Here is a 15,296-nt window from a genome sequence, read left to right as displayed (position 1 = left end):
TGCTCTTCAGTACAATTGTCATTACTTGTAGGTATGCAAGCCCAAGCCCCACAAGCGAGACTCAAGAGAGGGTATTTTAATAGAAGATCTCGGTTTTAAAGTGAACATTATTCTAACCATCTGAGCTACAAAACCATAAAACCCTTTGCGTGTCCTCTAAACTTACAAAGCACCCTTTTGATAACCTTGTTATTAGAAAGTTTTTGACATCTGTGGTTTCGCCGATGTCAAATTATACAATCTTCAAACCTACTTACTAAAATCGTTGCCTATGTGAGTTAGTCACATAATTAGTGTGTCCGTCCTCTTATACACATGGCGCTTTGTTGATTTTCCACACACAAAAACATTCCAATGTGTTAGACTGTTTATGGGCCGAGCTTTTGTAAAAGTTCTGTAAATTGCGGTAAGCCCGCAAAAGTACAGATTTCAACATCAGAGAAAAGACACCACCAACATCAGAATAGGACTAGGACGTCCAAAACCGTCCGATTGGGACACCTGAATGCAATATAGCCGTCGGAAATCCGACAGTTTGGTTGGAAATATAACGAACGCATACTTAAGTATTCTAATAGGGCCCATAATTCTTAAATTATATATTAAAAAATAAAATAGACAGCCCGCCAGCGTGGAACGAAAGAAAACGAGAAAGTGAATGAGGATCCTCTCCGTATTCGAATCTTGAGGATCATCAAATCGTGTTCGTTTATCGTATATCATACGGTTAATTTTCATCAAATATTATTTATATTTAATTTTAAATAATAATATTTAAAATAATTTTTAATTGTACGATTTACGATGAACGGATATAATATAAGGATCTCTAAAATCTTCGAAAAAGAAATCCGGAGAGGATCCTCGTATCGAAAAAGTGGGAGGAAAGCGTGGAATCTTCCACAATCCGCTGAGAGAGGGCTGAGAGAGGGCCGATAGAGGCTCTCGGTTGCCTTCCTCCAAATATTTTTAGAGAGAGAAGACTGACTTTTTCCTACCCACTTGAGCACGGCACATTCTCTCTCTCTCTCTCTCTCTCTCTCTCTCCCCGGCATACGATTCCCAATCAAATTGCACTCGCCCAAAAGGTAATTTTAGTTTAACTTAATTGTTTCTATAGTTTAATTTCATTTAATTGCTTTTTAATTGTTCTCTCACCTTGATTCGATTATTTTTCCCGTTTTGGATTTCTGAGTTTTTTCTCGGTTTGCTTTTTAGATGCTTTATGATTAGGGATTAGGGTTTTAGGGATTTGGAATTTTGGGGGATTTTCTAATATATTGAAGAATTTGTGCAATTGGTTGGATATACTGCTTAATCATTCTGATCTGGGACTTCCTTTTGCTTAATCTCGTGATCTGCGTGGTCTAGATCTTTGTTTTTTCCTGATCTAATCTTGTTCTAGATTTAATTTGGTATTTTGATGTAAAATACGAATCTGGTTTTGGGATTTAGAGTTCGTTTGGATACGCTTTTAAAATGATTGCAAACGTTTTTGGAGATTGAATAATTTAATTATTTTTTTGCGTAATTTTTCTTTGTCTTGGAGATTGAATAATTTAACTAATCTGAGTATTTTCTCTGTATTTCAGCTGTATCTGAATCTAATTCATGTCGAGGTATTGATTTATTTGAGCCATAAGAAAAATGACTAAATTAGTGATGAGTTTGTATGAAGTGCAGGCAAGGCGTTTCCAGTCTGAAGTTTTGTGGTTACTGAGATGGCAAGTGGTTTTGGGGAGTCTACAAGCGTCCCGCCCCAAAGCGTGTCTTGCTTCGGTAACAATGCCAACGATGTGGGAGATTTCGAATGCAATATTTGCTTCGAACTAGCCCAAGACCCGGTCATAGCCCGTTGCGGCCACCTCTTTTGCTGGCCTTGCCTCTACAGGTGGCTGCACCATCACTCGAATTCCCAAGAGTGCCCGTTTTGCAAGGCCCTCATAGAGGAAGAGAAGTTGGTTCCGCTTTATGGTAGGGGCAAGACGCAAACCGACCCAAGATCAAAGTCGTATCCAGGGATCAACATTCCCAATCGCCCGTCTGGGCAGAGGCCTCCAACTGCCCCTCCTCCGAACACCAATCAATTTGCCAATTATGGCTTTGGATTCATGGGGGGATTTGTACCAATGGCAACTCAACGGATTGGTAACTTCACCTTGGCGACTGCATTTGGTGGTCTGTTACCGTCTTTGCTTAACGTTCAGTATCACGGGTTCCCGGATGCTACTGTATATGGAACAACTTCTGGTTTCCCTTTCGCACCATTCAATTCATTTCACGGAGGCCATGGTCACGGATTCTTTCAGCCGGAAAACCACCAATGGGAGCTGGCTGATGTTTGGAAGTATATTTTTTTGTTTATCGGTGTGTTTGTGATCGTCGCCGTTATTTTTGGTTCGTAAAATGAGTTGCCACTCAAAGGTTTGAAACCAACAGGGTTGTTTAGTGTTGCTGCTCTTATATGTGTAAATATACGTTAGTCGCATTTCTGTTTGTTGAGACCAACAAGGTCAGAAGTTTGGGGTCGATTTATAATAAACGGTTTGCTTTCTCTCGCTCTCTCTCTCTCTCTGATATTTTTTTTACTGTATTCTGAAAATGTCCATGTTATCTGGCACTGCCATGAGTTGCAAACATCGTATTCGTCCTGTCTGGTTTTTGTGCAATGATGAATGTAATAAGAACACAAGGACAAGGGACAAGGTTATAATTCATCTCTCCAATATGTGCCTTTGATCTGGCTCTGCCACCACCCGGGATCGATACTGAAAAGTTTGATGAAGCTGATTTTATTGGATTCAGTTAAGAAGTTGATTTTACTGAATTCTTGATAATCTTAGAGCCGTTTGAGAATTATTTCGGAGCTGTTTAATAACTATTTTATTTTCAGTTTTCAGTTTTTCTTTTTATTTTTCTTGAAAAGTAAATATAGGGTATTCATTTTCGACCCATGACATCTTAGTATTCAAACTCTTCCCCTCCGCTTAGTAAAACGGGGCCTTATCAAGTGTCTTGTAGCCCAATGCGAATGAATGCCTATTTTAGATTGCTCCTCCAATGATTAAAACGATTTCTTAACATTCAAATAACTTAAAAGATTTCTAGCTCATAAAATACTTTACGGAGAAGTACTTGAATTTTTAATTCAAATTTAAATAAAATCATTTCCATCAAGACGTTTATAAGTTGAAGTACTTTCTAGTGAAACAATTTAATAGAGTCCTGATGTTATTGGCGAAGTGGTTATGAGCTGGACAAGGCCATATGAACATGGTCTTCACAATTAATTTTATCGGAAGAGTGATGGCTGAACTCTGTATCATCGTCAGCGTCACCATGGGATTTGACATCACACTTCCAAAATCATAAATCTCGTAAGCAATCTTGCAAAAAGTCAGAGTAATCCATACAGAAATTTAATTGTTAAAACAAAAGGTGTAAATTAGGGTTTTGGTTTTTCTAGACCATCTCTAATTTTGGCACTTAAAGCGCCCCTTGCTCGAATCCTCTTCCAAACACTTGCTTGAAGAAGTAGATAAAAGATTGGATTAAGTACCTAAATCCATCCAACCTTTTAATGTTATTTCAAATCGGTGTCAACATTTTTAAACATTCTAAATAAGTACCCAATCTATTAAAAATATTACATCTGTTGAGCACTAGTTAAAAATTTGTTAAATTAATTAGGGCTTACTTTGTCATTAAAATCAATAAAAGGTGACCGCCATGCCATCACCTCCAAACCCATCACAAAACCACCAACTCCAAGTTACAACTCAAGCTGCAAACATCGAGAAGAAGGTCATGAAGGTTACTGAAATAGTATGGACTGTCATGATACAATGATCACCATCTTCACCACCCACAAACTCCTTGAAATCATATCTGAATTCTTAATTCTCTTCTTTGTTAGGAGATTGCTCTCCTAATGTAATTTCAATTTATGTTCATTTTTGATTCAATTCAATACCCGTTTGATCATTGAGTTCCATATTATATGATCTATGTTTGAAATTCAGATTTTGAGGTAACTAATAATGTTGACCATGATATACCCAATTGGTGGGTTTTGAATATAATCTATGTTTGAAAAATTAATTGGGGTTTAACGGATGTAACATTTTCAATAGGTTGGGTAAATATTTAAAAAATTTGAGACCAATTTAAGTATTTAATCTAAAAGATTTGACAACCTTATAGGCCCTCTCATTAAAAACTAGTCTAATTGATCATTTGGTTAAATTAATAATCAAGAATGGAAAGTATAAAAAACAAACCACAAGTGGAGATTTCATTACAATAACATCACTCTTAGGATTAATTAATCTAACTTCTTGTTACCGACCTACCAAACAAAACCGCGTCGGTGATTTGGTGTACCATGAGTGTACGAACATCTAATTCAAAAGGACTACTCTAATTGAATAATATTTGCTTCTTCTACGTTTTAGACTGGTTTGGTACTTTCCATGAATATTCATCTTCCATTTCTTTGACTCCCACCCAACTCAATTTTGTTTCGTTAGGCTTAAAACTTGAAAGTCGTTGTACGGTTTGTTTGCATGCGGCAATCTTTTATGAACAAGATGGCACATTAGACTGAACTTTGGATTTAAGTCTGTTTCTATGAGGGATGTTATTTGGACTAACAAAATTGATACAATTTAATATAGGTGAACTTCACATATAGTATTAAGTTAAGATCTACCTCTTTCAAGCTATTAAATAATGTGTCAACAAATGTATCGGTTTTTGTACGTCTAAATATTTTTTTTGATTTTCTGTCATCAAATGAGTTGTCAATATCCAAAACCTACTACAAGATGAGGTTTTCTACCATTGTTTTTACAGCGATGCAACCTCACCAAAGGGCTGAGTAAAACTCAACCATCCATTTTTGGAGGCCTTTAGGAAATGACCGGGCTGATATAGACGGCTGGGATCTCACTGGGCTTCTGTCTTTTAGGGTAAAGTAAATCGTGGAAACTTCCATTTGCATTGCATGCATGGTTAGTGTCATATTTGCCTTGCAGAAAATCACACAGAGACAAAGCCAAAGGTTTAAGCGATAAGGGAGGATTGATGCATTGGCCATTTGAGCTGACTTTTCTGGCCGCCCTTATTTCCTCTGCCCCCACCGCCGGCTGCCCCACCATTTGTGTTGGTGACACTGCCTCCACAGTAACTACTCAGCACATGCAAATGCAACCCCTCCAAAAATAAAATCTTTCAAATTTTCAATCAAAATAAGTTTGAGTACAAATCAAGGAGCAAAATGTGAACCACTTATATTATATTCCATTCTGGTCAACATCTTCGAAAATGTACTCCTCGGTTTATATAAAGCTAGCTAGGTGAGATAAAGTTGTTTGATATATAGTCATTTCGTTCAACTATCACATTTCTTTTTCTAAATTGAAAACTGAACAACCAGATGGATCAAACTGTTTCAAGCTATTTCTAATAGTAAGTTGATTCGGTTGTTTAAAATTTTTTGCGATATCGTGGTGGGGTTGAGGCTTAAGAATTAACTACTATATCAAATAATTTTAATATAGTGTTAATTACGTAGAGGTCTTAGGTTCAATTCTCGTCAAAAGCGAATTTGAACCAAATTATTATGGCTTGCCCATTGTGAGGTTCAGTCCACTCTCCCACCCCCTTAGCGTAGATAATATCGTTTGTTTATAAATAAATAAAATTACGCAGTAGTCACTAATATCATGATATAGTGTTTTATATACACTATTATACATATAAGAGCATTAAATTTATAGCAACATCTTACCTCTAAAATGTTTTGAAGTAGATACTAGATATGGGAACAACGAACGAATCGGCAATTAGATTTTGGTTTTGGTTTTGTTTTCATATGGTTGAGGCTTCTTTGAGCGGCAACCATAAAGAAGAAACCCTATTAAACTATCATTTTTTTTTTAGATCTATTTATTTATACAACGATTACAATATGTATAGACTAAGAGGGTGGGTGAATTAATTGGTTGCGAACTCATCATTCTCGAGATTTGAATACAAGACCTCTCACTTACAAGTAAAGAGAAATATTATTAGATCGTAGTAATTGATTTAGTTGGACTTGGGCCTCCAAAATACGTACTATACAATAGTCGAGCTCAAATAACCAAGCCACGCTCAAGCCTACCTCGAGCTGTCTCGTAATTTCTTTTGAGATGTTCACAAGTTTTACGAGTCGAACACACTAATGCTCAAGTTTGGCTTGTTTCTTGATCAAGCCAAACTAGGCTTAGCTTGGTTCTTTCGCAACTGAACTTCGACAAGCCAAACACACTAATGCTCAAGTTTGGCTTGTTTCTTAATCAAGCCAAACTAGGCTTAGCTTGGTTCCTTCACAATTGAACTTCGACAAGCCAAAGACGAGCTGAACCGTGCGAGCTTGAAATGTTTCGAGCTGATTTACAACCCTGATTATGGAGAAGTAACTGTTGTAATCTTTGAATAATTTTAGGTTTGGATACACTTTGATCTCAGTCTTTGAGTTTTTCTTTAAAGAGAGAAATAACGTGATTGATGAAACATATGGAATTTTCTTTGTTAAAACTTCACCATCATGCTCCGTTATGACAAAATTCTGGTTACGCTATATATTGTGAAACAATGCTTAGATTTGCTAACGTAGGGTTTTATATGGCCTAACAAAAGTGTTAGTAGGAGTCGAGATGTACCCAAATAATAGGAAAGTGCTCGAGTGAAAGTGCTTGACTTGTGGCTGTCGTGTCGCACATGCTTGGTTTCATGGTGGTTTGAAAAAAAAAAATGCTGCAACCAATCTCAAATAATGGAAAGAGTTTCTCCATCTTTTCTGTCAAAAGGCAAAGTACTGATAATTGAAGGGCATACAACATGAGGCTGTATTTTCATTGGAGTAATTTTTAGTTTAATATTATCCTGAATAAGAAATACAAGAATAAAGAATATACATGATATATCAGGTTTTTAAGAAAACAATTAATTTATAGTTATGGTTTAAGGCTTCGGGTTTAGGGCATTGTGATCAACAATCTCAGGACGTTGGTTTTTCTGATCTTGTTCTTGTATATACTATTTCCATCACATCACTCAGGTACTCGTCTGTTATTTTCTTATTTTAGATTAATTGTAAAAAAAAAAGAATCAAATGACAAAAGCAGAGAGAAATATAATGCGAGAGCGAAAATTACTGACTAATATAGCATATTAAACATGTTGATATAGTAAATCTCAATAGAAAGTATGACACATGACCAAAATACAAGCAAAATTATTTATTTTCAAATTGTATACACAATAGTTAATTTATAGAATGCATGGATAACAGAGAAACCAAATAAACAAGAAAACATATAATGCATGAATAACTTTTCAATTACCTTGCACCTAATTCACGAAAAATATTTGTCCAAACACGATATAAAAGGCAAACTTCAACTTAGTCAAGCTGGTTAAAGCAATAAGTTATATATTTCCTCACCTGAGTTTGAATTAAATTTATTTAGTATAAACTACCACTTTTGTCTCTATACAAAAGAATGCATTAACCATCAAAATACATATAATCTTCCAAATTAATCAAGACCTTTAAATATTTCGTTCTTTCTTAACTAGTAGTTTCAAATGTGAATGTGATCGCGTTTAGTTTGAAAATGTTCAAAAAGAAGGGAATAACTTAATCAAAATCTATTTTTTAAACCTTTAATATTTGTAATAAATTAAAAGTTAAGATATCCAGAAAAGATTAAAAAGTGTTAGAAGGATCACAAGAAACAAATCACTTTCTAATGCGTTTTTTAGTTTGGCTGTCTCAATCCGTTTTCAGAAACAACCAACCTTCACCCTTTGGGTCCCATTCAAAGGGCCAGGTGGCAACTCTCTTAAGTTTATCAGGGTATACAATGTAATGAGGTGGCTCAAAATATAAACACAAATTTCGGATCCCAAATCACGATTGTCCCCATCGCATGAGACATGGATTGCCTATGTGGGGTTCTCCTTTTGCTCTAATAATTTTAGGTCCAAGTTTAGTTTAGTTTAATTATAATTAGGATTTAAGATGGTATACTATATGATTAGGGAAATAAAGGGATCCGAGGGCTAATGCAAATGCAGGGTAGAACACTGATCAGCATCCATGTTACGTAGATTGTAATTAAATCTACAAGTGTCATAACATTCTCTTTTGACTAGCTAGGGTTTGTTTAGAAGTACTCTTGATAACAACAATATGCTCTAAGTATTCAAATAAACTATGGCTGTATTTTAGTTTAATCGTCTTTCTTAAGGTTGGAAGAGATTTTAAGTTAATTCGACATCCCTAATTGATAAAAGAAAAATAATAAATATTTCCTCGTGAATCGGTAGAACTGTTTCTATGTTTAGCCCCCCAATAAAAATTAGTAAATGTTGTCCATACAAGAAATGTTTGAATTTTTAATGAAGGTACGTTTTTATGATAAAAATGTTACAGAAAAAAAATGTTATGTCATGTGTGTGCCGGTCGTCTAGTAAGTTGTTGACATTGTGTTACATTGGTTAGAACCCAACACTTTATTTACTAGAATATTAGAGCACATACATTTGGTGACGAAAATTTATACAAATTAAGAGTAGATATCCCATCTAATGACTTTAGTGTATTCTAATTCTCATTTCACCCTTCTTGGAATCACTTGTTGCTGGGAATTGTATATAAAAATAGATTATAGCTTTGCACGGAAGCACACACCTATATACATGATATGAGGTTGGAGTTTAATTTTCCTGAAGGGGATACCTCACCAGTTCACCTACAGGATATAAGATGCCGTGGGTGAAGAAGATTAAAGTTCCTAAATTCATATTTCATGCTCAATTTTTGCTTAAAAAGTAGTCCAGCTCAGGGTTATGATGTCCTAATCACCTTATATTTTACAACCTAGAGAGTTATAGGGAATGGGGATAGCTTCAATTCCCTCCCTCCAGTACTAAATGAATATACAAATTAGTAATTGGAAATTAATATAAATGTTAATTAAGTTATCCTCTTAAGGAAATATTTGAATTAATATAACCTAATAGTTGTCACTTATCACATGACCAATAAATTGACACATGTATGTCAATTTTTCCTTAGCAAGCTATGCAAATTGCTAGTGGTTCCTAAATTGTAATGCAAGTAATTAAGAGTATTGATTTGTACACCTAAGATTCTGTGTTCAAGTTTTTCCTCCCACGATATTAATTGTAAGTTTTAATTCAAGAACTTTTTTTTGTAAAAACTAGAGACTGATGTGAGTAGATAAAATGAATGTACACACTTAACCAGCGGTCTAGGCCTTGATGGCATATTACCAAATATGTTAGTTTCCAAAAATTTTGGTAAAAAACCACATATGGAAAAAGAATAATCTCATTGTTTTCTTGGGAAAATATTTTTTTAAGGATGATCTTCATATAAAAATTAAGAAATATAACGATTCTGATTATAAAATTTGTATAGTTAAGATACATTATTCACAAAGAGAGAATGCAAATATTATCCAAATAATCTTCTCTGCCTTCATTTTGGTTGTCTTTGAACAAAGAGCCCCCTCCCTTGACTTGGCTTCCCGAGCAGTTCAGGTTTGAAACCAACGTGGTTTCAAAGCCACGTAGAAATCGCAGAAGTGTCTTCTCCCCAAACCCTCTACAGAAACTCCTCTTTCTCTCCCCTATTTCTAGTTTTTCCTTTTCAAAAGTTAAACCCTCTCTCCTCCCGTCAAAAACCAAAACCACTACACACCTCCTACCTTTCCTAATTGTCCAAATTTTCTTAACATGCTGTCTTTCCTCATCAGCTTCATCCTTCTCTTTACGACCACCACCAATGCCGCCATCACTACTTCAGAACGACTCAGGGAAGCGCTCGCCACCGCAACCACTCAACGATTCAAGGAAGCACCGAAATTCTACAACTCCCCGAGCTGCCCCGACCTCAACAACCACGAGCACACAGCGGTGCCCATGTGCTCGGATGAGGCGGACCACGTGGCAATGACCCTCGACGCCGCTTACCTCCGTGGCTCAATGGCCGCCATTCTCTCAGTCCTCCAGCACTCCTCCTGCCCGGAAAATGTCATCTTCCACTTCGTCTCCTCCTCCTCCACCTCCAACTCCCAACTCCTCCAGCAAATTATCGAGACGTCATTTCCCTACTTGAAATTCCGAGTCTACCCCTTCGACGACTCTGCCGTGGCGGGGCTCATATCGACGTCGATCCGCTCCGCCCTCGACTGCCCGCTCAACTACGCCCGCAACTACCTCGCTAACATCCTTCCCACATGTGTCCGCCGAGTCGTCTACCTCGACTCCGACCTCATCCTCGTTGACGACATTTCCAAGCTGGCGTCCACCGTGCTGGGCCCCACACAAGTCCTCGCTGCGCCGGAGTACTGCAACGCCAACTTCTCCTCCTACTTTACGCCTGCGTTTTGGTCCAACCCGACGCTCTCCCTCACCTTCGAGAACCGCAAGGCCTGCTACTTCAACACCGGCGTCATGGTCATCGACTTGGACAAGTGGAGATCCGGTGGGTACACGGAACAGATCGTGGAGTGGATGGAGCTACAGAAGCGGATGCGGATCTACGAGCTCGGGTCCCTGCCGCCATTCCTATTGGTTTTCGCCGGAAAAATCGCCGCAGTCGACCACCGATGGAACCAGCACGGACTGGGCGGAGATAACTTTCGTGGGTTGTGTCGGGATTTGCATCCGGGTCCGGTGAGCTTGCTGCATTGGAGCGGGAAGGGGAAGCCGTGGGTGAGACTGGACGCCAACCGACCGTGCCCATTGGATGCTCTGTGGGCCCCATATGATCTGTTACAGACACCCTTCGCGCTGGAGTCTTGATTAAATTAGACAAATAATCATCAAATTATCTAATTCATTACTACACAGTTAATTTCTTTATAATAAAGAAAAACAAATATATATTTTCTTGTTGTTTTTTTTCTTTTGTCCATGGAAAATTTCAGGTATGAGAGAGCAAACTATACTGATCCATACTCAGGCTTCTGGACTCTCTACCCTCTCGATCGAGGTTTTTGTTGTACATTATACAAAGACAATCAATAGAGTTTAATTTTACCATCGTGTTTTTCTTTTTGTTATATTGGAAAGAATCGAATCATAAACTATCTTAACTTTATAATCATATTTGTATTTTAGTTTTACAGATCTTGATGTGAATTACGTTTATATGCAGTGTGGTTGCCACTTTACCAAACATTTTTCGTTTATCAACTTATTACGTATTGAGTTCAACTCCTATTTATTCTTTTTAATATTAGTATAGTTTAAAATAGAAATATTGCTTATATTAAAAAAATTGTTATTAATATTTCAAATCCTATGCACTTTAAAAAAGTAAAAATACAACGTGAAAAAGCACATTAAAAGTGTAGATTGACAACATCTCTTACTTCTTTTTGTTTCCTTTCCGTAAATTGATTTTATTGTAAAGAAAAAAACAAATAAAACTACGACTAAAAGTTACACTATCATGCAAGAACAAACATCAGCTTCAGCACCTAGTTACTAAATCCAACTTCCACGTGGCAGTTAATTTACCAAATCTTCTTCCTTTTTTTAATTTTTTTTCTAATTTTTTAAATTTTTTAGAAAGGAGACGATAGGATTTCATTAAGGAAAAGACTTGATTATTGAAGAATTTAGCAGCAGGTCCTGCTTACACCCAATTTCGGCTGGACACGTGTCCAAGTTTTGATAAAAATAATCAAAACTTGGATACGTGTCTAGCCTGAATTGGATGTAAGCAGGACATGCTGCTGAATTCTTCAGCAGCCAAGTCCAGTTCTTTCATTGATGAAAGCGAAAAAGTACAAAAACCAAATTACATGATGTTAACTTCCTCAATCAATAGGTCTACAATAAGAGTAAAAAGATCCACACACTAGTAACAAGGATTTCTAATATGCAAACTATAGTGAGCTAAGTTGTGTGTCACACCACTAGCATATCGGCGAACATGAATAACGTAATTTCAGTGATTGTAGAGAGGTAGGCTTTGGTGTCTTCAACGATTTGGTCTATCCTAGATCAATTTGGTTGCGGGTCCAGAGGAATCGCGAATGATGATCCCAGCCCCCCTACCCCAACATTTCGCTTAGTGTCCCATGCACCATCAACATTCATCTTCTGGCAGCCAGAGGGCAGCGTTCTCCATTTATGGGTGATGGTGTTGCGGGACCGAGATTTGGGTATGAAATTGATCTTTTATAAACTCATGCTAGCATAAAAGAGATCTTGAAACCAAGACATTTGGAGAACACTCTTCCCTGTCCATAAGTTTGGAGTTCATCTTTCTCGGTACTGGTTTGGTACTAAGGTGCTTTCATAAAAAATGGATATAAAAAAAAGCTGAGCTCAAAAGGTGTTTGGTAAACACTTAAAAACAGCTTATTTTCATAGTTTTGGGTGAAAAAAGCTGAAAACGTGAAACAACAAAAATGAGCTTATTCTCACATCATAATAAAAATATTTTTTTCAGTATACCAAATCAGCCCTCCATATCGCCCAACAAATCATCTTAAAACCATCAAACTGGGCTGGGACATATGCTCTGAAATCTCCATTACCCAAGCTCTCATTGATAGTGATGCTGCGAAGCTCGGGGGAACACGGATAACCAAGCACATTTAACATAATGACATTCTTTCAAGAGTCTCATCATTTGGATTGCGGAAGACACACGAATGAGCAATTTCAATGCGATGCTTTCGGAGATTGGATCTTATGGAGATAAAGTCGTGGCATAGCCTCCACATTCCTACTTTTACTTTCGGAGGGATCAATGCCTTCCAAACCTTAGACCAAAGACCAGTAAAAGAGTTGGCAGAGGAAGATGAAGCTCCACCGATGGTTGGTTGGATCCACTCCCTAGCCACATGGTATGCGTTTTTTTTTTAACTGTAAATACACTCTTTTTGTTAGGAGGTCAGATCGAGCAATCATCAGGTTGTATAAGGCTAAGGGGAATTGAGCGAATCGAATCAACTTCAACTGGAGAGAGGAGAGACCGAAGAAAATTATATTCCAATTAAGTCCGACATTTTTGACCAATGTTAGATCATGGCTTGCTGGCCTTGAAGTAAAGATGTGGAATGATGAAGGCAAATTTCAAATGATTGCTTGCTTTCTTTTGAACATCTTGTGCTTGGCTATTGCTTCAAGGGTCTGACCACTATTTTTAAGTACTAATCGAATTAAAGCTCAAGATTTGACTAATTACATGTGTTTAGTTAATTAATAACATCTTTTAATTAGTATTGTTCTTCCAAACTTCTTAATATTGTGATTGAGTTCCGTTTGAGACTAGTGGGAAGTTTTGGTGAATGAAAAGGCTTCCATAAACTATTGGTTGAAGGAAAAGTACGGCTAAACTATAAACCAAATGTTGGTCAATTATTTGTTGTTATGTCATATGTTTTGGTCCTGAAAATTCAAGATGAGATTGGTGAGGTCATGCTTACATTTTTTCCTTTTGGTAAAAAAATGCTTTGCATCCTTTCAAAGTTTCAACTCCTCACTTCAAAATTAGACATTGCTTCATATGTGTGCCATTTTTTTACAAAAAAGGATAGCGATTTTAAAAATAACGGTTGTCACAAGGGTATATTTTTTAGTGATCAAATTATTGATCTGGAGATAATTTGCATCACATGGGTACATAGTCTACAATAACATTTAAAACAAAGTATTGATGCCCTTTATCGAACGATGTTTCTACGTCCACGCATAAAGCGGTATTATGACGTTTACAATGTAAAAAACAACGTTATATAATAATAAGAAGTCATTTTGTGTTGCAAACTATGACTCTACCCATATATTATGTAATTTTGAACTGTAAATTTTGACAAATACAATGTAACTTTATCCTTCTTGTAATTTAGACGCCTGATGTTGACATTGGTGTTGTAATGCCATTAAACATGAAGGTAATAAGTATAAAAGTGAATAACGATGATGGGTAATCCAATAATGTTTACTAATAATAAGTCTATAATGTAACAAGACGTTCATGATTTAACAATTAACGTTGGTAGTGTAATAAACAATATCATTATATAATCTAAATAATAACATTGGACAATAAACTTTGATGATTGTAATGTAACTTAGTTAAAACAAAGAGTACCAGTACCCTCCTTTCTATAAAAGGTATCTTGGAATCGTGTACGTAAATAAGTTACACGAACGTCACAGCTAACATACCTTTCATATGAACTGCACGTGTAGAATTCGAAGCAAGTTACTTTTGGTGGGTGCATAGATAAAGGAAATGATTTCTTTCAAGGGCGCATAAATCATTTTTCATTTATTTTCCACTGCTCTTCTCGTTAATTAATTTCACTAGATAGAGTGACCAAACATACATTTCAACCCTTTTACCATATATAAATATATATATATATATATATATATATATATATATATATATGTTAACGTAAAATACAGTTTAGTAAAGAACAATCAATCTTCACGTTATGAAAAAAAAAAAAAATATCAGTCTTTATACTTTTCAACCCTTTTAGTCCATTTCGAACTAAAAAGCTTAAAACATATATAGTCCGTCCAAAATTATAGTTTTGTAAAAAAATATTTTTAAATGAACAATGTTAGGTCAAATTCATATATCATCTTCAACCGAAGGGACTAAATATAGACCCCTCAATAATTTATTAACCTTAACTTTATATTTTAAATTTATTGGTTAATTTAATTAAACTACCATTGGATGCTCTCAAATCTAGCTGTTGAATTTGAATTAATTATTACAACTGATGAGTTAGGCCTTAGAAAAGGGGCTAAGAGAAGTGCTACATTTGGCTAGCCTGATGCCCATTTGGCCAAATAATAGCCTAATAGGCTCCACATAATGCAAATCAGGTCATTTTTGGCTTTTGGACCTTTAGCCATCTCCATTGGAGATGGTCTTAGCATATATAACTCCATCACGAGAAGATCCGCAGCTGCCCATTGAAATACCAAAAAGAGCTCAATATAGGAGTTGTAACACACCCTCATGCAAATATATCAACTATTATGCAGGATTACCCTTCCTGGGATTTGGCCGCAAATTTCATTTAGCAATGGCTTCGGTCTTAACATGTATAAAAATAAGAAAATCAACTATAGTGTGGCTTTATAGGATTTACCTACCGACAACACGGGATTATCCTTCGTGATACTTACCAGCAAAAACTTTATTTAACAATGGCCTCAACTTTCACACTTAC

General features: G+C 36.3%; 1 protein-coding gene and 1 pseudogene across 3 annotated transcripts; both read left to right on the top strand.

Annotated features, from left to right (window-relative positions):
* Positions 1–948: 948 nt before the first annotated feature.
* Positions 949–2,560, top strand: LOC137748225 (uncharacterized). 2 transcript variants are annotated; one of them, XM_068488337.2, is made up of 3 exons: positions 971–1,088; positions 1,593–1,619; positions 1,684–2,560. In XM_068488337.2, exon 3 carries the CDS (start codon positions 1,722–1,724, stop codon positions 2,403–2,405), a length of 684 nt encoding a protein of 227 aa, XP_068344438.2. In that variant the 5' UTR covers positions 971–1,088; positions 1,593–1,619; positions 1,684–1,721; the 3' UTR covers positions 2,406–2,560. The 2 variants fall into 2 exon arrangements, with proteins under 2 accessions (XP_068344437.2, XP_068344438.2); XM_068488336.2 differs by lacking the exon at positions 1,593–1,619 and having other exon boundaries at positions 949–1,088.
* A 6,989-nt stretch (positions 2,561–9,549) lies between these two features.
* LOC137748728 (putative galacturonosyltransferase-like 1 pseudogene) lies at positions 9,550–11,124 on the top strand (annotated as a pseudogene). Its single transcript, XR_015956839.1, has one exon. The product of XR_015956839.1 is annotated as a putative galacturonosyltransferase-like 1 pseudogene (transcript).
* The last annotated feature ends 4,172 nt before the right edge of the window (positions 11,125–15,296 follow it).

The sequence above is a fragment of the Pyrus communis genome, chromosome 2, assembly GCF_041283825.1.
Source record: "Pyrus communis isolate YQ-2024b chromosome 2, ASM4128382v1, whole genome shotgun sequence".
NCBI lineage: Eukaryota > Viridiplantae > Streptophyta > Magnoliopsida > Rosales > Rosaceae > Pyrus > Pyrus communis.
This window is presented reverse-complemented; position numbering and strand designations above follow the sequence as displayed.